At 43.8% G+C, this 22,085-nt stretch overlaps 1 protein-coding gene across 3 annotated transcripts in view; it reads right to left on the bottom strand.

Annotated features, from left to right (window-relative positions):
- gse1b (Gse1 coiled-coil protein b) overlaps positions 1 to 22,085 on the bottom strand; it is a 166,750-nt gene that overhangs the window by 53,566 nt on the left and 91,099 nt on the right. Inside the window, exon 1 of one of the 3 annotated variants that reach the window (XM_080885778.1) lies at positions 20,873 to 20,918. The exons of 1 other annotated variant lie outside the window; for it this stretch is intronic. In XM_080885778.1, the coding sequence (XP_080741904.1) occupies positions 20,873 to 20,903 (31 nt within the window). In that variant the 5' untranslated portion in view covers positions 20,904 to 20,918. Of the gene's footprint in view, positions 1 to 10,422; positions 11,045 to 20,872; positions 20,919 to 22,085 lie in introns of those variants that run through there. One more of the 3 variants, XM_080885776.1, reaches the window with a different exon arrangement.

The raw sequence follows: 22,085 nt of genomic DNA on the forward strand, positions 1-22,085 counted from the left end.
CTAATTAGCAGCTAGTTAGCAGCAAAACAGTTGAGTCCAATTAGGAGGTGTGTTGTAGCGCATGTAGTGAAGAGTTTAAATGCTATCCTGATTATCAACACTGTTTATTTGTTCTTCTACCGGGAGACTCACTTAGTGCATCTGACTGATAGATTTAGACAAACAGGGTGAAGAGAAGAGCGACTGTTTATTTTAGATTGAGGTTGAGTTAAGCAACTCTGTGTGTGTGTGTGTGTGTGTGTGTGTGTGTGTGTGTGCATATGTGTATGCCTTAGGTTTGAAGGGTTGTAGAGTGAGTAAACATTTGTCCTTCTATGTATCCACCTGTGTGCTTGCATACACGAGTCTCCATTGTGAGAGAGCACACTCGGAATCCCGTTATTATCCAAAATTTTAAGATACCATTTCCAGCAGCCCCAAACTCGACTTTTACTGTCACATACCACAAACACACCCTGCCTCCCTTTCTCTCTTGCTCTCCCTCCCGTCCTTTTGGCAGAGTCTCCCCCTGCCGGCAGGTGCACACTCCGGTGGCAGCCAAAGTGCCAACCTGCCCTCCATATGCCCGCCTCCGCAGTGCCAGCTTACTCTTGCCACTCCCCACCAGGATTCAGCTGGCCAGCCCTCCCCAAATCTGTTCCCACTCCCCAACACTCACCCTCCCTTACAGCATCCGCCCCTAGACATTCTTCAAACACACACACACACACACACACACACACACACACACACACACACACACACACACACCCCTAACCTCCTCTTGTCTCGCACATAGACATGAAGCACTTTTGGCAGCCTACTCACATTCACTTGTCTTATCTTTCCTTGTGCTTCATCTTCCCCCTTCAGCCCTTTTCTCACCTTACACTCTGCGTTACTCTGACCTTCATCTGCTCTACTCCCACCTCCTGAGCAACCCTTAGTTGTCGCGCTCTTTTTTGAGACCTCCCTTGACATAATGCCGAGAGACCGGAGCAGACACTCACAGAACAAGAAGCCAGGCCACATCAATCAGCGCAGGAGCGTATGACGACCGCGTGTCAGATCGATGCATCATCCTTCGACTGGTTGTACTCTGGGATTTATCGGGGAAACCAGCGTTGTAGGGCAAGTTTTACTCCTAGCAAGTTACTCTGGTTTGTACTGGGCTCAAGGCACTGACGCATGGTGTGAGTGTTTGAAACGGAGCATGTTTATATGTCTCCACTCACTTAGAACTGCTCACATAACCTTGTCTGACCGTTCAGCTTGTTCAGTTTTCCCTCAGGATGCGAAACAACCCCCATACCCTCTGACACCAAGCAACCAAATAAACACAAGTCAACGCATAAACACACAGAGTGCCCAAAGAACTGGATGTGAGAGGATGAGCTATATCCCCCCCGCCCCTTTTATGTTGTCATCAAAAAGAAAAAAAAGGCATCATTTCTCAAACACATATTGTTCAGCCACATGGACAAACAACAGTGCAGTGTGTGAGATTTATACCCAGCTATAGCTGCTGTGCTATTCATTTTGTGGACCCTGTAAGGCTTCTATAAACACAGAGTGATGGAGCGGTAATCCTGTGCCCTCTCCTCATTACTCCTCCTGCTGAGGAAGTCATCTGACCGGCCCCGAGCCATCTATTCAGGTCACAACCATCATCTATCATCCATCATCTAGTCTCTCCCAGTCTCTCTGTCGCATGCTCACTCACACACAATTCAGTGTGTGACATTAGTTTTAATGTGGCATTTTAGACCCTGTCAGCGAGCACTTGCCCCATGCCAAACCACCTTATAAGAACCACAAAGAGCGAAGAACTGAGAAAGTGAGAGTAGGTACGGACAGAGACAAGAGAGGACAAACAAAGGAAGAAAAATGAAAGTGAGAAAGAGAGAGACCTTGCCTTGAGTTATCTCCCGTCTTTAATGGGATGTGATGAGCTCTCGTCATTCTCTTAATCTATCTCCCATGATTCAATTCCATTTCCTGTGTGCCGAGAGGCTGGCAGCATGGCACCAATCAGACACACAAAGAAGCACACACTCACAAACACAATCTAAAAAGAAAAAAAAAAAACACTGCATGAAAAGTAGGAGGTTATTCATTCACTACAACATTTAATGTACCATACAGCACGTCCTGCTGATTCGGTGAGGTCACTGGCTGTTCATTCTTAACCCTTCCAACACTCACATATGGTGACACAGGCCCATACCCTGGACCCAAGAGATGAAAGGGGCACCGACACCCCGCCTAACACCTGGCTAAGAGGGAGGCAACTGAACAGCATATGCACAGAAAGCTGGTAGCAGATACTCATCTAAGAGGAAAGTGAGAAAAGACTATGTTGCAAACTGCATCTAGAGAAAGTAGCTGTATGTCTATATAGGGAGGACAAATAACTGACACAACAAAGAGACGGAGGAGGGGTTGGAATGGGCAAATTGCATTTTCTTCATTTCTTGCCATAAGTGAAGGGGTTGCTTTGATGGTTAAGCTCTGAAATCCCATCGGCTAATGATTGGAAAGCTGTCAGCTTAAAAGGCTGCCCTCACCCACCACAAGAAACACATACAATGATACACACAAATACACACTGCTCTACGGAGCTTCAGAGTAGAAAAATAGCAGTTTCTTTATTACCCTCTCTCTGGGTAGCACTGTTCCCTCTTTTCCCCTCCTCTTCCTCATAAATCTTAGACTCACACACTCCTAATTACCACAGGAAGTGAGGGAGGATTACCCTGCTTCTCCCCCTAACATCATCTATCTCCTGCTTTGTGCTTGTTCCTCCACCGACCATCCATTTATGGTGCAGTTAAAAGGGCAGGGAACATATGAGATCATTGACATTTGTCACCTCTCAGGTGTGAGTATATTTGTAACTGCGTAGCCGTGGAAAAGAGGCCGTTCGTGTTTATTCAAATCGTTCAGTGCGAGGACCTGACTGCTCAGACTGGTGTAGCGAGCAGGTGGTCTGGCAGGGAGGAAGTGTGGAAGATGTAACTGAACCTTTACTGCACTGCAGAAGATAGTCATCTGGCAACTGATAGCTCTTACCCACTGTCAGTCTGTCTGTCTATCTGTATGTGAGGAAGGTTATGCAACTTCGTGCATCACCCTTCTGATTTTATGGTAAAGTTTAGAAATACAGATTACATTTAAGCTATGAAAATATCTGCATCACCAAAATAAGTGTTTTCAGAAAAAACTTTGTTTGACATTTTATGTTGATTTTGATATCTGCTGTATATGTTCCAGGGGTTAAAGCAATAGATCATCAACTCTAACCTCTGGAGTCAGAGTTGTGTCCAGCACCGTGTTATAATGCTTGATCTGTCAACAGTCATGTAAACCGCTTGCACAAAAAGTCAAGTATGTGCTGCAGGTTAAAATCAATAAAAGGCTCTAACCTTAAAAAAAACCCTCATACACTCTTCGACCTTCCTAGCACCATCTTTCTCTTCACACCTGCCTCCTTTAGTCAGTCTGTCTAGCTCAGCGGTCCCCAACCTTTTTTGCGCCACGGACCGGTTTATGCCCGACAATAGTTTCACGGACCAGGTGTCGCGGATAAATACAACAAAATAAAACTAGTACCGGTACCGAAAAAAAGAAGATTTATTCATAACACACGTGAAAAGACCCAGGAAAACAAAGTTAACGATAAAAACGATAACAAAATAACGCTGAAAACCGATAAAAACCCTGAAAACCATACATTTCACACCTGAGCCTCAACTCTCGCGGCCTGGTACCAAACGACTCACGGACCGGTACCGGTCCGAGGCCCGGGGGTTGGGGACCGCTGGTCTAGCTAACATGGTCTGGGTGAAGTGGCTAATGGAAAACACATTTTTTAGCCAACTGCCATTAGGTGGGGAGCTGTCAATACACACACTTTATAACCTGCGCATGAAGATATAATTTGTTGAGTTGGATAAAAATAATTTTTATTAGTTGATTAGTCAGTCTTCTCAAACTATCTTTGTCCTATTTGTTTTCTTAAATTAGTTTTTAAAAAAAAGCACAATATGGCTTGAACACCTGGATACAATTACTGTGCTCAATAATCCTAAAAGCTAGGTTTGAGTACTTTGCCAAGTGGTTTTTATTTCTTTATTTCTCCAGATTTTATCAACACGCTGGGGTTGCAACCATTCAGGATACGTTATTGGAACTTAGCGATGTAGTCTGGATGAAAATGAAGGATGAGTTTGAGAATTGGAGCGTTTTGAAGGAGAGTAACAGACACTGAAAGTAGTGTGTGTGACAAGTCATTACAGGAGCCACCTGCTGCAGTGGTAACTACCACAAAGGCAGTTTGGAGTGCTGGGGCAGGTGTTTATATGCCTGTCTGTGGAAAGATCTTATCAACACTGTAACATCACAAGCACAAAAAAAGCAGTCACATAACTTTACAAGGTGAGTAGTTCCCATTCAAATCCAGTCACAATTTGGTCTCTGCTTTCCTTTTCTCTCACAGACAACACAAATTAGATTTGTTCGGATATTGCTTCCTCTGTCCTTGTAGTCCTTGTATTACTAGATCATAACAAATCAATTAGACAACTAGCCTCAATGAGAGCAGCATTAACTCCAAGTATTCCACACCCATTCTCAATGCATTTTAGTAATTTCAGCAGTCAGATGGTGGGAGGTTTACAAGGCGCTCTCCACTCTGCTGCCTAAAGTTAAACTGAAATTCATCTGAGTGTTCCTAAGTGAAAATAAATACCATCTATGTGCCCATGTGTCACTGTGTAATGATGTACATCCATGGGCGTCTGCACGCGTGTCTGTCTGTGTGAACCCAGCATCATCAGATGCAGGGAGGGTTTAATTAGAATTCTCTGTAGTCTAATTTGATTAGTGGAGGCAAAGGAAGATGAAGGAAATTAGAGATCAGCTATTTCTGCTGCTGGAATAATGTTTCAGGAAAAGCGTGACAGCACAGCCACACGCCCATGCACATGTACGCACATACGCGCGTTCAACCGCAAAATATGAGTGGGTCTACTTATGGCCCTCGCATTCCGCTTGGGCGTCATTTCAGTTCACAGTGACTTAACTCGAAAGATCAGAGGTGAGTGTCCGCTGCTGTAGCCGAGTGTTTCGTAGGGACTCAGAGACCGACTGGACGTAGAAAACCTGTCAACGATATCCCTGGATGCACACGGTGCTGTAGAGAAAAAGCGTTTACCATCCCACTACTGCTTCTATATGTACAATCCACAGCCTCAGAGGAGCAGAACAAACAAATCCACACACAACACAAAGCATTACACAAACAGCATTGCATCTCCCTGGCACCAAACTGACAAGACTACCGGAGAGCGAACTGACAGTAGTCCATAAATCATAGTTGCAACTGTGATACCAGTGAAGCCCTCATTACCCCCCTGCACCTGTTAGTAAACCAAATGTCTGTTAGAAAAGTGTGTAAGGGTTTTGTGTGTATGTTCATGTCTGCCAATGCAGGTGAACTAAATTTCCTGTCAGATATACTACAGTAGAAAAAAAGGCTCCAGTATGAGGAAAGCATAGAAACAGTTCAGCATTTAGAGTTAAATGGGTGTAATTTATAATTTTCACATCAGGCTATTTAACGAAGTCAACAGATCACTATTTTAGGACATTTTAAAACACACAGCATTATACCCCGGCTTGTCGTGTTTGCACTTTAATTTTTAAACAAATTAAACAGAAGAGATGTTCCCCCTTGGACTCTTTTAATTCGTTTTAGCACATTTTAGCGGAGCGGTGTGTGAGATGGTGGGATGATGGATGATCTTTTAGCTGTTTGAATAAGGGGCTGGTTGAGGTTGTGCCACTGGTTGCAGCAGATGGCCGCCCCTCCCTGAGCCTTTTTTCCTGTTAAAAGGGAGTTTTTCCTTCCCACTGTCACCAAAGTGCTTGCTCACAGGGCGCGTGTGATTTTTGGGTTTTTCTTTGTATGTGTTACAATATAAAGCACCTTGAGGCGATTGTTGTTGTGATTTGGCGCTGTATAAATATTATTGAATTGAACTGAATGACGTGAGTACAGGTTCTCTGTAAAATACAAAAATGTGTGTGCATTTCTGGAGCTCCACGGACCCGGTAGCTGGTGGTGGCTTGTATCCAAAGAGAAGAGGCCACAGGTGTGAAGGGTCAGGGTTTAACAACTCCTGGGTTTATGAGGAGGCTAACAGGGCAGCCGGAGAGACACGGCACCGCCGACCTTTACAGCCATGACCGGGGCAGTACCACCTGCGGACTGGCGTGGAACAGATGCCACATCGAGAATGGGTCATAGCTTTTATAGCAAGGGCAGAGTGAGGGAGAGAGAGGGGCAGAGAGAAAGGGCGAGGGAGCTAGTAGTCCATCACCGTGACTGCTTTACTGCTGCTACTGCCATCTAATGACAGAGCTGTCAGAGCACATGGAGTGGGAGGAATGGAGCGATGGTTGGAGTGAGGAGCAAAGGGGGAGTAAAATAGATAAATGGGTACAATGATAGAGCGAACTGTGGGATAAAAGCACAGTGGGAGGAGGAGAAAGATGCAGAGAGATGGGTCACACTTGAGTTGACGCTAGCATAAAGGGAGAAAGATGCAGTGGGGAGATTTGTAGGAATTGATCAGAGGAGATGGTCTCAGCTATAAAGAGAAGGAACATGCAAAGGTATTGTGGTTAATTGGATATAATGATTTCACTACTCCACAGATAATCTTCTAACACAGTATGGACCCCTCTGCTGGTTTTATCAATGAATGCTCTCCTGTGGCTTAGTTTACCAGTATGTGATGTTGCGCACATATTCACAAGCAAATTCTCAATATGCACATTTACCCCGAAATCTACAGGCGGCACTCTAGCCGAGTTTTTTTTGCTGTTTTTTTTTTTTTTTTTTTTGAACAAGCACTTGGTAATCACCAGTGATTAGTCTACACTCTGATCTAGGGCTTAACACCCAGCATGGCTCCCACACATATTGATTCCCTCTCCGTGTGCATGCGTCTGAAAGAGAAGAGAAACGCATTTTGTCCAGATTACCATGTTCTTCTGAAATTGATTTTCAAAGAGAGCCAGGGAGAACGGGAAGAGAAGTAGATCACAACAATTAAACTGGTTTATTACCAGATTTGTTTATCTGCGCTTTTTGTTCTCCTCTAAAATAAATATCAGTTATCTTTTGGTAAACTGTGCATTTCAGTCTTTTTTTGTACCCTTTCCTGACAAGTAGGCTGGATAACAAAGTGCAAAGTCTGAATGAATCTGTCTACCTCGGGAGGTTTCAAGTAAACTCTGACAGGATTAGCTCTCAACACAAAAACCTTGTCAGTCTGTGGCCTGTCATAACAAAACTTCAGCCTTTCTTGCTCTTTAACCTCACCCCACCTGCTTGCTTCTGTGGTTTGTGGTTTCAGCTTCACAGGTTGTTTTTATTGTCACAGGCACAGACTCTGCTGCCCATCCTGTTTTCTGTAACTCTTACACCTCCCCCCCCCGTTTCTCAGCATGTAACCCTCAGGGTAGAAGTACAGAAACCACTGGGGGGGGACAGCAACAGAGGAAAGAGATACAGTGGATTTGTGCATGACAGTCAAGCTTATTAGACAAGATCGTTGGTTCAGTGACCAATATAGTTAACATGCGCACACCAAAAAGATATAATGTTTAAAATGCTGGGTTTTACAAACAGCAGGTATGGAGAACGATCATTAGAGGGTGACAGCTGTGAGAAGGCAAGATGGACATGTAGCTAGAAGCATAGATACCTGAGGAGTGTAAAAGTGGGACGGGGGTATAGTGACAAACAGCGACTATGACCCTCCTCCATTTTGAAGTGGTTGCTCCCTGGCTCTGCTCCACCTCGCCTGTGATGTAAATGCACCCCAAGTTCAAGTGCTTCTCCTTTGCACCTTTATCTCGACACCCCTCGCTGCTATTCTCTCTTAATACATTTCTTTCTCCACTTTCTCTGCCTTCTTCCCATCAATAACCACCCCCAACCCATTCCTCTTTATTTAACCCAACCTTTTTTGTTGTCAAATAATCATGGAGAACTAGCATGTGTCTGACATGGTCTCCAAGGCAACGGCGGTTAAGACGGGAAGGCAGGCAGGGGCTCATTTAGTGGCTGAATGAAAGAAGGGGGAAGAGAAGAAGCAACCCACAGAGCTAGGCGCGCGCGCGCGCACACACACACACACACACACACACACACACACACACACACACACACACACACACACACACACACACACACACACACACACACACACACACACACACACACACCTTACTAGCTTTGGCCACTGTCACAGCAAAGACCTGTGTCTCTAATCTGCGTGACTCTCCCGCTGCAGGCTACATTGGTGTGGGAGGTTTAGGGAGCACACATGTGCACACACACACAACGACACACACCAAGACACACATGCAGTAATGAAGAGTGAAGAAAGGGTCACAGATACCACTGGAAAAATAAGGGGAGAGGAGGACGAGGAGGATGAAGAGGAAAATAATGAAGATGACTGGGTGGTTAATGGGAGTCAGAGAGTCAAAGAGAAGAAGTCCTGAGGAATCAGAGAGGGAATGTGAGGAGATAAAGGAGGTTACAGCCAGCAACTCAATCCCTGTCTTCTTTTAAATGTCTCCTGATTTTGTCTCATCACATTCTGCAGATTTCCCCACAAACAGTCTCTCTCCGCTTGTTCTGGTTAATTCTTATATTGCTCAGTTTGATTCAAGCGTAGACTTGGAAAATAAAGAACGCTCTGGTCAGAGGCTTTGACACATGTAGAAAAGTAGTGCATTGAGTCTTTTGTCCTCCTCTCTAACCCCTGACACAAACACCTCTCTGTGTTTCTTTCTGTCTTTATTTCTCACACAGCAGGCACTCTGTGGCCTTTACCAGCAAATATCCATTTCAAAACCAGTCGTCTGAAAAGAGAAGTGGCTGGAAAGACACGGTGGAGATAGGCACATACAGAAGGAGGCTAAAAAATAGATAAAAAGCTGTTAAAGCTCACAAATGACATCAGCCTATATTAAAGTACTTAGGTTTTGGTGTGCTTCTTCGCTATTCAAGAAAGAAAAGCATCTGTACCCTTAAAGAGGTAATCACAGGTACGACTTAAGTATTTTGGCTCTTAGGTTTTTTCTTACTACTAATTTATAACTGTTAATCTTTGGAGTCCTCTGTGTTTCTGCGATATCAACGCAAATAAAATGGTGCTTGAAACATAAAAAAAACATAACATAATGAAATGTAAAATCATACAAAAGAAAGCAGTATACACTCAACTAAACACTTCATTTGAAGTGCAGCACATTTTATGTCTGCGCTGTGGGTCACGTCCTTAAACTGATACACAATTAATACAAAAATGTGTATGGAAAAAAAGAAAGACTTAAGCGGTCGGTCATGGACTAACTGCACACTCTCCTGCTGACTAATGCACATAAATTATTTATCTCTAAGAAGTGTTGGTGAAGTGTACTCAGTTAAGCTGCAGGGAGACAACATCCACACACAGATGAAAGCACACATTAAACAGAAGACAAGCACCATTGTGCAGATTTAGGTTACGGTATAAAACTGAATTATAGCTAGATTTAGATTACGAAAAAGCTGTATAAAGAGCAAAAAGCATCTCTGAGTTGATGGAAGAGTACGGAGGTGTGTGGGTTTACAGTGTGTATGTCAAGAAATCAAGCAGGAGGCAAAGCATTTAAATATTTATGAACACATGAATACATATGCAAAAGGCACAGAAAGAGAAAAGAAAACATTGCCTCTCTCAAGTTTTCTTCTCTACCATTCTACCTCAGTTTGTCATTCTCCTCTCTTCTCTCACTGCCCTCTCTTGGCTGTCCTCTCAACAATCAGTGCCCAGTGAGCCACGAGACGCACTTAAGCGCCGACCGGCGGTAACCTCACGCCGCCCTAGTATTTTTTTCTCACACCCACCGCACGCACGCTCCTACAAAAACTGCAAACATGCACGTATGCATGTGAGCATACACACGTATAAAAACCCTAAAAAGATAGACCACACGTACAAAACTATGCATTTGCTTCTCTACTCATTGTGTAGCTGAATAAAACAAAGCAGCCGAAGTTAGTGTCCCGTTTACCTGCTGACTTCCACGATAAAGAGCTGAGAGGTTAGAGGAACAGAGTGCGAGCTGCTGTCACACAGCATTACCAGCCTCGGATCTCAGGTTCCAACCTCAGGATCAACAGCACAAAGACAAGTGTCTCCTCAGATGCACTCTAGAGCTAACCTCAAACCTCTAGAGCACTTTGTTACAACACACAATTACACGCAGAGAGAATGACACACATGCACAACATGCCCACACAAATGTGCATTTAGAAAATGATTTAATACACACACGCGTTCGTTTTCACACCACACATGAATGACATAAGCTTACCTGGCAAGTAGTAAAGTGGTGCTTTTAGTCCAAACATGGTTTCTGTTTAAGTGTCATGAAGCCACAGCAACTTGTTTCAAATGTGTAGGCAGCAGCCCTGTCCTGGATGACTTCGACAGAAAGGGACTGCGCCTTCGCAGCCACCCAGAAACGAGGCTCAGTGCGTGGTGAGGCTGGGCTGGGACTCAGCCTGTCATCCCTGCTTTCTGGTCCTCGCTAACCAAGCGTGAGGCTGGGACCGCCCAGCCAGCCAGGACACACACACATACACAAACACTCAGACAGCCACACAGATACACACAGACAGAGCGGTGCAAGGGTCAACCCCAGAGCACGCCCGTGCTCTCAACCCCCTCACTCTTGCCCAAGATCCCAGGGGCAAAGGGTCACAACACTTGCTGTTCGTTTCTAAGCAGCAGCAGGAAACGCGCTTTCTCAATCTCTTTCTTACATGAGCACACACAAACAGACACGCACACACACCCGGCGAGTCGGGACAGCCGGAGAGAGAGATGTAAAAGCTAGCGGTCCAGTATCAAGAAGAGGTGAAAAGAGGAAGGAGGGAGAATAAACTCAGGCTGGGTAAATCCTGCAGACAAGAGCAACGACTGATTCCTAGGACTGCCTTTTATCCCTCTATCCAAGAAAGATGATCAGAAGAGAGACAGCTCTGCTTCCTCCGCTACTGCTGCCACTCTCTCTCTCGCTCTCTCATTTTCTCACCCTCCCCTCTCTCTCTCTCTCACTGCCGACACACAAGGAAAGAGGTGGAGGAGAGGAGGAGAGAAGGAGGGCAGAATGAACTCCCTCCAGGCAACAAGACTGCCAGATAGCGAGGAAGGGAGTGTGTGTGTGTGTGTGTGTGTGTGTGTGTGTGTGTGTGTGTGTGTGTGTGTGTGTGTGTATCAGTGTGAGGGGGTTGGTGGTGTTAGAGCAAAAGAAGAGCCTGAATAGGCAAGGGTACAGATGAGAAGGAAATACCAGCCAATGCTGATGCTTCACCCGAGGAGGAGAATGGTCACAGTTCAATTTGGAGTTAGGGTGACAGCTGATTGGACAGCACCAGTGACAGCGAGAGGCCAACGACTATCAAGGAGCATCTGTTCTCACTGTATCAGACAGTAGGAAAGCATCAACCCGTAGAGAGTGCAGAGTGTGTGTTGTGGGTCTTCAAGGGCAGCTCACAATAGAACAGCTACGTATTTGGAGGAGGAAAATATAAAAGATCCCCCGCCTCCATTCTCTCCTCTGAAAATGAGAGTCCTCGTCTCTGTCTGCAAGTGTGTGGGTGCATTTGTGTGTCCGTCTAGGAAACTTGGCTTGTGCAGTCTTCTGCACAGACTGCTCACCATGCTGCGCCGACAGCAGACTTTCCCCCTTTCTCTCTCACTGCCTCTCTCCTCATCATACACACACGCATACACACACGCGAATAAACACACAAAACATGTTGTGTTATGCCCCCTGCTCCACACAAAAACCTGACCGAGATGGTGGCAATAGGGGTGAGGAGTTAACTATCTGCTGGGAAGCATCCATACCAAACCATATCAGCCACAAAAACAGCAGGCGCGGGGGCAAGAGCAAGAAAGTAAGGAAAAAAATAAAGAAAGGGAAAAGATAGATGATTTTTGAAATAGTCTACCACGATATTTTGCCCCTGGGTTGCTCTCCAACCCATTCTATGAAAAAGAGAGGGAGGGAAGGCTGGCAGGAGTTTAGTGAAGAAAGAGAGAGGAGGCACACTGAGGGGTCCCATGCCTCCAGCAAGACTCGGAGGACACAGGAAAAGACAGCACACATCGAGAGAAACAGCGGGAGTGTGAAAGCCATGCTCATAGGCAAATAGGCCAAATAATCACTAACAAGGACTGGTGACTGAAGGAAGAGGGAGAGACACAGAGGGACAGACTAATGTGAAAGGGGGAGTCTATAAATTGAAATGAGAAGTAAAGCAGATTTAAGTCTTTTAGCATGATTGGTAGAATGTGTAACTTCTAACATAAAGGTGGATAAGTACGTTCAGCATGTTGACATTTGCGCACCCTTTATACTGTATTCCTTATGGTTAAGTGCGTCCGAATAACACGCATCATCTTTGCTGAGAGGCATCTGTGTGATTCTGTGTTGTGTTGCAAAGGTGTGTGCGTGAGGCAGGTGTTGAAGTGTCTCACACCTTGTGAGAGAGGTTGGGAGGCGATGTGTCCCCCTGAGGGACAACACCACCTAGCCTGATGACACACTGGCAGACACAGAGACAGAACTAAAAATACGATGCCCAATTTCCGCAACTTGGACCGCATGAAGATGAGGAGGACCGAAGGAGAACAAGAAGATTTGTACGTTTTTCAAACAACAGAGGCTTGCTTCCAACAAGCCTTCAGAGACTTCAATTAAAACAACATCTTCTAACTTATGACTACAAATACATCTTTGAACAATATTGCTATGGGGAAAATTTTTTTTTTTTTTTACCAGGAATAGGTTATCCCAGTTTTTTTTTTTCATCATTTCTTTTTAAGGGTGGCACCTTTGGTGACATTTTTTTTCCCTTCTCCTAGTTTTACATTGCAGTAACTACTGAAGATCACTTCTTAAACCTCAAATGCTGTGTATGCTTCTGATGATGAAGATGCAGACTTTTTTCCATCATTTTCAGGATCTATTTTCGTCGCCATTTGCAGCAGCCACCAATGGACTTCAGGAAAACCACTTGAAGAAATTTGCTAAACTAAAGCAGCTTAAAAAGGTAGTTTAAACAACTTTGTTAAAAATAGGAATGATCAAATTCGCAATTGCATCCATCCATCTATTTTCTTCTGCTCATCCAGATCAGGGTCTGAGAGGAGCTGGAGCCTATCCCATCTGCTACATGGCAAGAGGCAGGGTACAGCGTGGACAGGACGCTGGTTTGTTTCAGGGGTAACACAGAGAGAGACAACCATTCATGCACAAACTCACAACTACAGCAAACTTCAAATCACCAATTAACTGAACCCCTTGCAAGTCACTGGAGTGTTGGAGTGTTGGGGTCTAGGCGATGAGGGGAAAGTAACACCAACATCAAAACCAAAGCCACTGCCTACATTCAAATCGAGGACCTTCTTGCAGTCATATATTATATCATATGGTATCATATCACAAAACATTTGCTATATGATGATTTTTCCTTTGGCTTAAATTTAGGAGGTTTACCCACAATAAAGCTGCTGCTTGAAGAATGTATAATGTGTGCACGACTTCATGGAATAGGATATAAAAAGTAGGTGGGGATCTAAAACGGGAATTTAATTACAGTAACAGAGAAGTTGTAACAAAAAAAAAAAAAATGTATTCATCAAAATTCACTGTAATTTTAATTTCAGTGGTGTTTTCAGTTGAATTAAATACACAAAAATATAAAAATATAGTACAGTGCTGTTGGAGAACAGCAACAGAGTCAAAAAAGTCACTAATCCAATATGTTGAAATCAAAGTCCTGACCTCAGGATAACAAAATATATGCTCAACTACTTATTTCAATGTTATCGTCATTGTTGGCATGCAGGACTGGTGATTTAGATTATTCTCACGCAGAACATGCAGAGCGCTTGAAGGGACACATGTAATAAGTGTGCTATGATCTAAAAGTCATACCTCATGTTGGCTGACACAGAAAAAAAATGGCAGTCGGTGATGTAAAAATTTCAAACGGCTGCAGCATGACAGTTTTTTTTCCCCCAAAACAAACACAAGAATTCCTTTTTGTTTAACAGGATCTTCTGTAACAAAGACATGAAACATCCCAAGTTTTAAATGCAAACTCAGATTGACCATTTGCTCGTTTAGTTTTTCTTTTTTACACTAGTAAAATGAGAAAAAGAGCAGTAACGTCACAGGTTACTGTGTTGAAATCAAATCATGTGGGTTATTGCAGAGATGAAAAGTGGGACTGACAGGTAACGATAAAGAATCATGTGTCTGCTTTTTTATTTCGCTGCTCATTAAGGGACAGGCAGTGCTGGAGAACAACTATTGTCCTCTGTTATTCAACGTAGTGTAATGAGTCACAGTTGACAAGTGCACTGCAGAAGAAGAAACGTACATGGAGGCACACACACACACACACACACACACACACACACACACACACACACACACACACACACACACACACACACACACACACACACACACACACACACTCTGTCTTGCTCTCTCTCTCTCTCTGAAAGGGTATAAAAGCTCCCTGGGGACCAAGGCAGCATGTGAGACTGAAACACTGTGATCAAGAACTAACAGGGAGAGGGAAAGAACAAGAGAGGGGAAGAACAAAAACAAGTGAAAAGGGGGTTTAAAAAAAGAATAAAATGAAAACGCCATGGATAAGAAGACAGTCAGCTGACAAAGACGGGGATGAAAACAGGTAGAGAGACAAAGAGAGAGGAGAGAGCGAGAGAGAGAGATTATATTCCTTAATTCTTTGGCTATGTTCAGAGAAAGCAAGACTGAGCTCAGTCACACATACTGTACACATACACACACGTAAACCTGCCACACTCACTTCCTGTCAACCCACTATACTATTGTCTCCCCTACATCCCCCCCTTCAAAGACATAATCACTCTCTGAAGCATTGTGCCCAAGTGTGTGTGTGTGTGTGTGTGTGTGTGTGTGTGTGTGTGTGTGTGTGTGTGTGTGTGTGTGTGTGTGAGTGCGCAAGTGAGAGAGGGTTGAACGTATGACTTCTTCCTCAGCAAGGAGTGCCAGGATAAGACATCACTATAATCTTTACCTACCCCGCACAGCCTCTGCCAAATAGACTTGCAAAGATAAACACACACAAACATATACTGTGCATCCCGGTAACGCGCTGCACTCTGACGTGAATGCAAAAAGAGAAGGTGTGGGATTCTCAAAGAGAAGAAAGAAATAAAGCCTGTGTTGCACGCAACATCACAAGTGAGGATGTGCATTCAAAAAACAAAAGTGTCAGGGATTTTCAGAGTAAATTTAAAGCAATTCACCTTTTAAATGGGGGGAAAAAAAACACTCAACATCTTCAATGGGTTCTTTGGAACATACTCATTATATGACTGAATAAAAAAAAGGCACTAATTGCATATGTGTAATAAAAGTCCTTTCCACTTTGCAAATCCTTCTTTACATGCGGCGACCGATAAGCATCACAAATGACAACCATGAAATTGAGCGTAAACATAATTCAAACCATGCAGTGATGCTGTTTCATTGAGTATCTCTCTATCGGTAAGGAGATTTCTAATAGCCAGTAATTGTGACAGGAGAAATGTTTGAAGTTATAACATGGTGAGTACAATCCTTCACAGTGTGATCCTGCTTCTTGAAAATACACAATCTTGAAAATAATTTAACAAATATCGGATAAATAAAGTATTTATCATTTCATCTATCAATGCCCAGTGCATGTCAATGCCCTACAGAGCAACCAACATGAAGGGTGTGGGGAAATATCAATATAGGAGAACATTATACAAATTTCTCTTGTGGTGCAATTATCAAGACGTACATGCCAAGTACAGAATTCTTTATTGAAACATGCAGCTGCTGCAAACAGATCCCGCAACACTGAAGTACTGACCTACAAAAGACTCATGACTCCTCGTGGTGGTCCGGCAAACATGGCTGAAACTGCTGTAGTACGATGCCAAAAACTGAATTGTAGATGTGCAGTTATTTCCACGTAAAATAGAGGTCTCCTAAGATCTTCTCTTACAAAATCAATAATATAAATCAAACTATTAAATGCATGCATCGCTATTTTCAGTTGTTTTTTTAAACAACAGAACTAATATGGCTGTACAAGGGATGATAATTGTTTCCCGAAAGCCAATTTGTGTGATGTTTTTGTGTTTTTCAGGCTGAGGGAGAAAATATTTCCAACTTAGCGAAGCAGCTAAAAAACCAGCATCCAGATCTGTTAAAAAAATTCAAGTTGTGCAAGTTAAATTAACACTCACATCATCCGAAGTATTTTCCTTTTCAGATTATCCTAAAATGTAAATCACCAATTAATTTGGAGAACCTGGCACTGCCACTATGAAGTCCACTTTGTTCCACAGGGCAAAATGTTTGCAATCCGTTTGCAAAGTGATGATGTGATGACCCCTACTTCTGGGTCAAAACTACTCTGCGTTTATTAAGGCTGTTGTCTTTTTAACATGTTTTAATGCTTTGTATCTTGTTCTCTTTAATCTGAACAAGCCCTTAAAAAAAGGCAGTGATCACTGTTTGCATCTCTTGGTTTTTATTACCACTATTCATTTTAAAACCTACAATGTAGCTACAGTCCAGCCCGTGCACCAGTAAATTAATGACTAACCTCATATTGTGGATCGACTATCAAAGGTGTTCTCCTGACTGAAGTTTGGTTCGTTTACAGTATCCTGCCATGCGTTTACATTTGTCCCTAACCATCAGGAATCGTGCCGTTAACTTTTACCAAATGGAAAAAAGTTAGCGTTCATCCTCCAGCCTCACTGTGCTAATGTGTATATGTTATGCTAACCATAGCTGTGTAGCTAGCCACCACGTGTATCATGATATCGTGTTTGTGGGTGATGTTGTGTATTGTGAGTTACTCTGCGAGTCCCATTTTTACCTTAAATGGCCTCTGTGAGCAGAAAAGAGAGAGGGAGCGATTTTATTAATTTGAAAAAAAGCAGCATAAGTGTGTCCGCATCAACTCTGATGCGAAATAATATCGTCACCCTTCTCTCACCCTTATCTGCTAAGACTCGCACTCGCTCCGCCATTACGCGCTCCCATTTAACCTGACCTCGCACTGGTGATTAGAAGCCTGTGAAGTGTGTGAGCGTGTGTGCGCGTATATATTGGTCTTTGTGTGTGAGATGCTTCTCTCTGTATGCTAATCACAGCCTAGCGCTGAGAATTAATTTGCAAATGTGTCATTACCCATCAGGCTCAGCAGCAATAACCCTGCAATTACACAACTCTCACTTGGCCAGCTGAGCACCACACACATGTGCAGGCAAACGGATGTGTACACACACATAGGCATGGGCGCGGGGGCGCGCGCACACACAAAACTGGACTAAATGGATTCTGATTCTGGTGTTCTGGTGTACAGATGCAATATTCAGGAAATATTTCTACACAAATATATCTGCTTTGCTGCGGAGAGAAAAAAACATAAACAGTTCTGTAGGCGATGTAGGACATATCCGGTGTGTTTAGAGTCTAATCACAGCTCCTCGCCTCGGTGTCAACAGGACAGCAACCGAGGTCACCTGCGCACTTTTCACTCACTCCACATTAAAGGGAAGTGCGGCCTTGCTAAGAACTCCAACAGCATCGCACAGAGCCTTCATATTACGGATACAGCAACATAAAAACGTGCATGTGTGTGCATGATTTTGAACACTTACCTGTGAAGTAAGGCATCAGGATGAGAGGTGAAGTGCGCAGCGGCCATGAGGAGGAAGGCAGTTGACATGGAAAAGAAAGAATACAAAGCTGTGAGTACCTATGTGCCACATTTCAGGCCGAAAATGCTTACCAATAGCTTCGTTTTTAAACATCTTTAAAGCGAATTACAAATTAAAGAAAATGCTGGATAAGAGATTGGTGAAACCACAATAATTCACGTTTCTTTGCAGGGTTGGAGGTGCTCACTGAAAAGGCTTGTGGTATTAAAAATAGCCTGTGTATTCAGTATATCTTATTATCCCAAGCTGCTGCCTTACATTACGCATAGAGAGAAGTAGAAAGGGTCAGTGTCGGGTCCACCTCTGAAGCTGAGGAAAGACTGACACTGTTTACCATTCGAGCTGCTAGATGAGGTTTTAGGTTGTTAGCTCACAACAACGTTTTAACAACCGCACTCTGTTTCAAAGTTGAGGTCAAGCAAGGGTGACATTAAATCTAAATGTTTGCTCTGTCACTGGATGCAGACCACCTGCTCTTCAACTCTACTTTACACATCACATAACCTTGTATGGTTATAGCTCCACCATAAATCTGTGTCTGCTACAAGAAACTAAGCTTCAATGGCCCACACGCTCACCTAAAGCACGCTACACTCCTGTCACAAATACTTCAACACTTTACGCACATTAGCTCTAGTGCTGACCCTGTTGCCCTGTGCTTCTGTGACACCAAAGGTGTTTAAATGTGGATGTATAACGTACGTGTCTTTCAACTCACCAAAACCTTGTCCACGATTTCCACAATCTAGTCTACACAAGAGACAAAACTAAGACTGAATACGTTTTATCAACAGAGAAATAACAGTAATAATAATTTTAAAATGCTACAAAGATTCATGCCTTTTCTAAGGTTATGCAGTCTGGCAGACAAAAGACAAGTAAAAAAAACTTAATATGGCAGAAACCTTCAAATCAAAAAGAGAAAAGAGAAGGTTTATTGGTTAAAATAAAAGAATCACAGGTCACCATTCAACAACTGGTGATGTTTTACTGCTGCCAAATCTGCTTTTGTGAATTTTTTTTAAAAAAAAGAAAAAGATGGTGAAGATAGTAGTAGTAGTATTTATTTATTGTCATTGCCAAGAACAATGAAATTGCGTTTGGGGCTTCCATACAACCCCCAAAAAAGAAGAAAATAATAAATACCCCTTAAAACCCAAGTGTACATATTTAACCCAGTGTGACTCCAATGCAATAAGACAATCCTTAGCAATAATGTTCGTAGAAATTCAGACAAAGACCTGAGAAACATGACAAAATACAACAATGCAACCCATTCAATATTATTGTACTGTGAGATATGATATCAGATATGATAGTTATCTATTTAAGAAAGAGGGGGGGGGGGCAGGAGGGGGAAGAGAATAAAGATATGATGCACCAATGCAGACCAGTTCATTGCTATTAAGAAGTTGGATATGGTTATTGTCCGTGAGAGGGGGGCAGAGAGTTCAGGAGCCTCACAGCCTGTGGATACAGGCTGTTGGCCAGTCTGGATGTTCTGGCCTGTATAGACCTGTACCTTCTCCCTGAGGGCAGCAGATGGAAAAGGTGGCACGCAGGGTGATGTTGGTCCCGCAGGATACTGTGCACCCTCCTCAGACAGCGAGTGGGGAAGATATTACTGATCTCTGGCAGACTTGTTCCAATAATTCTGCCAGCTTCTTTCACCACCCGCTGGAGTGCTTGCTGATCGGCCTTGGTGCAGCTGGGGAACCACACTAGAAATCCATACGTCAGAACGCTGCTGATGGCACAGTTGTAGAAGTTCAACATCAGAGATCTGGGAATGTGTGCGCTCCGCAGTCTCCTCAGGTAGTAGAGGCGCTGTTGGGCCTTCCGTGCAACTGAGGTGATATGGTTGCCCCAGGACAGGTCCTCGGTCACAGTTACCCCCAAGAATTTAAAACTGCTCACCCTCTCCACCGCCTCACTGCCAATGAAGAGAGGCAGATGGTTGTTATGACCCCTCTTCCGGAAATCTACAATGATCTCCTTGGTCTAAACACTCGAATCTCCAGTTAATAAATAAATGTACTGGAGGCACTGCTAGCAAATAACACTGCAAGACTGAGTCTAGGTTGACTCTCTATTCTGGCAAAACTGATCAAACTGCTGCACAAATATCAGAATACTTTCAGTATTGACAACCAAGGCCTGGAGAGGTTCTTGTCAAAGTACTGGATAGTACAAGAGCCTTGAGCCGAAGGCAGCAGTAACTGACTGACTGCACACAGCACATCTGGTCTGATTTGTGCTCAGGAGAATTTGCATTAATACTGTAACCAGCTACAAGGCTGCATATATGCTTCCAGATAAATGTTAGTTAAGGTATTGATACAAACATCAGCAAAATAACTGTCCAGGCAGAGGCAATCATCCAGTGGTCACATGTTACTTTAGAAGAGAGATGTTTGCACTCTATAGCCACTGCACACACAGAAACCTGCCAGTTTTCGTTGTTGGAACGATAGCAATCAGATGAACACATTGCGTCATGCTCCTCCTGAGCTGACAGCTATCAGTGTTTGAAATTCCCTGCTTGGCCTTTGCTTCTCGATCTTTGTGATAGTGAACCGTTGCGGCTCAGCAAGCATCCAAATTTCTCACTAAATTCACAGATTTGCTTTTACTGTCCAGAAAGCAGTAATGATAACATCATTGATGGTGATATTATTCCCAAATATCAAATGCTGTCACTAAGAGTTTAAAGTGGATTTCCTTTTAAAATATTCCCACCTATATTGACCAAAACCCAATTATACACTCACTTAGACCTGCAAATTCACTGGAACCATTTGGAGGGAGCTGACCTGAGCTGGCAAACTGATGTGCCGTCATATCATTTCCTTCCCACAATGCCTTGTGGCACACCTGCTTCCTAGCACAGACAACAGAAGCGTCCCTGTTCTCAGTCGAGGGAATGCATCGCGCCACACGTCTTTGCTCTGATGAGGCTTTTTATAGTCACACAGCTCTCTTACCTGCATCCTCCAACTCTTCATCTGTCTCCATATCAAAGACATCAGATCTGCTGCCTCTCAGCAAGTCCCGTTTTTATTAGACAGAAGAGCAGAGAACCAAAGACAAAGTACTGAAGTGGAGGAGAAGGAAGGAGGGGCGCTTTAAAAGTGCTGCTCATTTGATTAACAAATATGTGTTCACATGTGAGCTGTGTGTTCCTCTGTTTAAGGTGTGTGTGCGTATGTGGGTGTGTGTCTGTGTAATCACCCGGGGGCAGGTGTATGGTATGCAAACGCAGCTGAGGAAGCCTAGAGAGCAGACACAGCAGGAGAATCCTGCTCTACAGCAACACCCGGAAAAAAGAAAAAAAAGACAGGCTACGTATGCACACACACACAGATACACACACACACACACACACACACAGATACACACATATGATTAGACACATACACGTTTACGTACATGTGCAGAAACAGGAATAGCACACACAATTCAATATACTTGATTTAATATTTAATTTTGTGCATGCATACACATGAGGCTGAGTCCACACACAAACACACACACTCGCGCACACACACACAGAGCTGTTGGCGGTGTGTTTTTCGCTTGACTTGTGCTCTCCTGTGACATTTCCTCATTGGCTTGTTTGTCTCAATTATCCCTGCTTATTGGTTAACCCATTAACTTACACACAGGGAGGAGGAAAGGCGAGCGAGACCGAGAGAATAGGAGAAAGAGAGAGGGAGAGCTGGATTATGGCTCGACCTGCCTTAGGCGTGTTGTGCATCACACAACTGTATGAGGCCACAAACACGGGCCTGGCCGGGCGCCAAGCAAACACACAAGTTGTACATGTAACAGGCAACAGAGAGCAGCTGACGGGGCAGCAGAGAACCAGCACCGCAGGGCCTGTTGGAGGGCTGAACTGACCTTCTCCACTCACCATTGTGCTTTTGGATTTGGAACACACTACCTTACAACATGGTTTTTATCTTTGTGTGTGTGTGTGTGAGTTTTGGATTTGGTAAGCACATCATTAAAAGCGCCAATGTGTGTGCCCGTAATGTTTGTGTGTTGGACGACTGCCTGTGTGTTTGTGTGTGTAGAAGGAGGTTGCCTTGCCCTGTGTCAGGCCTCTGCTGTGCTCAGTAAGTGAGGCGTGCTAATACTGCGTGTGCTCAGGTTTCACGCATCAGCACACAGTCGAAGAGACTTACCCGAGGTCAC

Source organism: Rhamphochromis sp. 'chilingali' (genome assembly GCF_963969265.1).
Source record: "Rhamphochromis sp. 'chilingali' genome assembly, chromosome: 6".
NCBI classification, from domain to species: Eukaryota; Metazoa; Chordata; class Actinopteri; order Cichliformes; family Cichlidae; genus Rhamphochromis; species Rhamphochromis sp. 'chilingali'.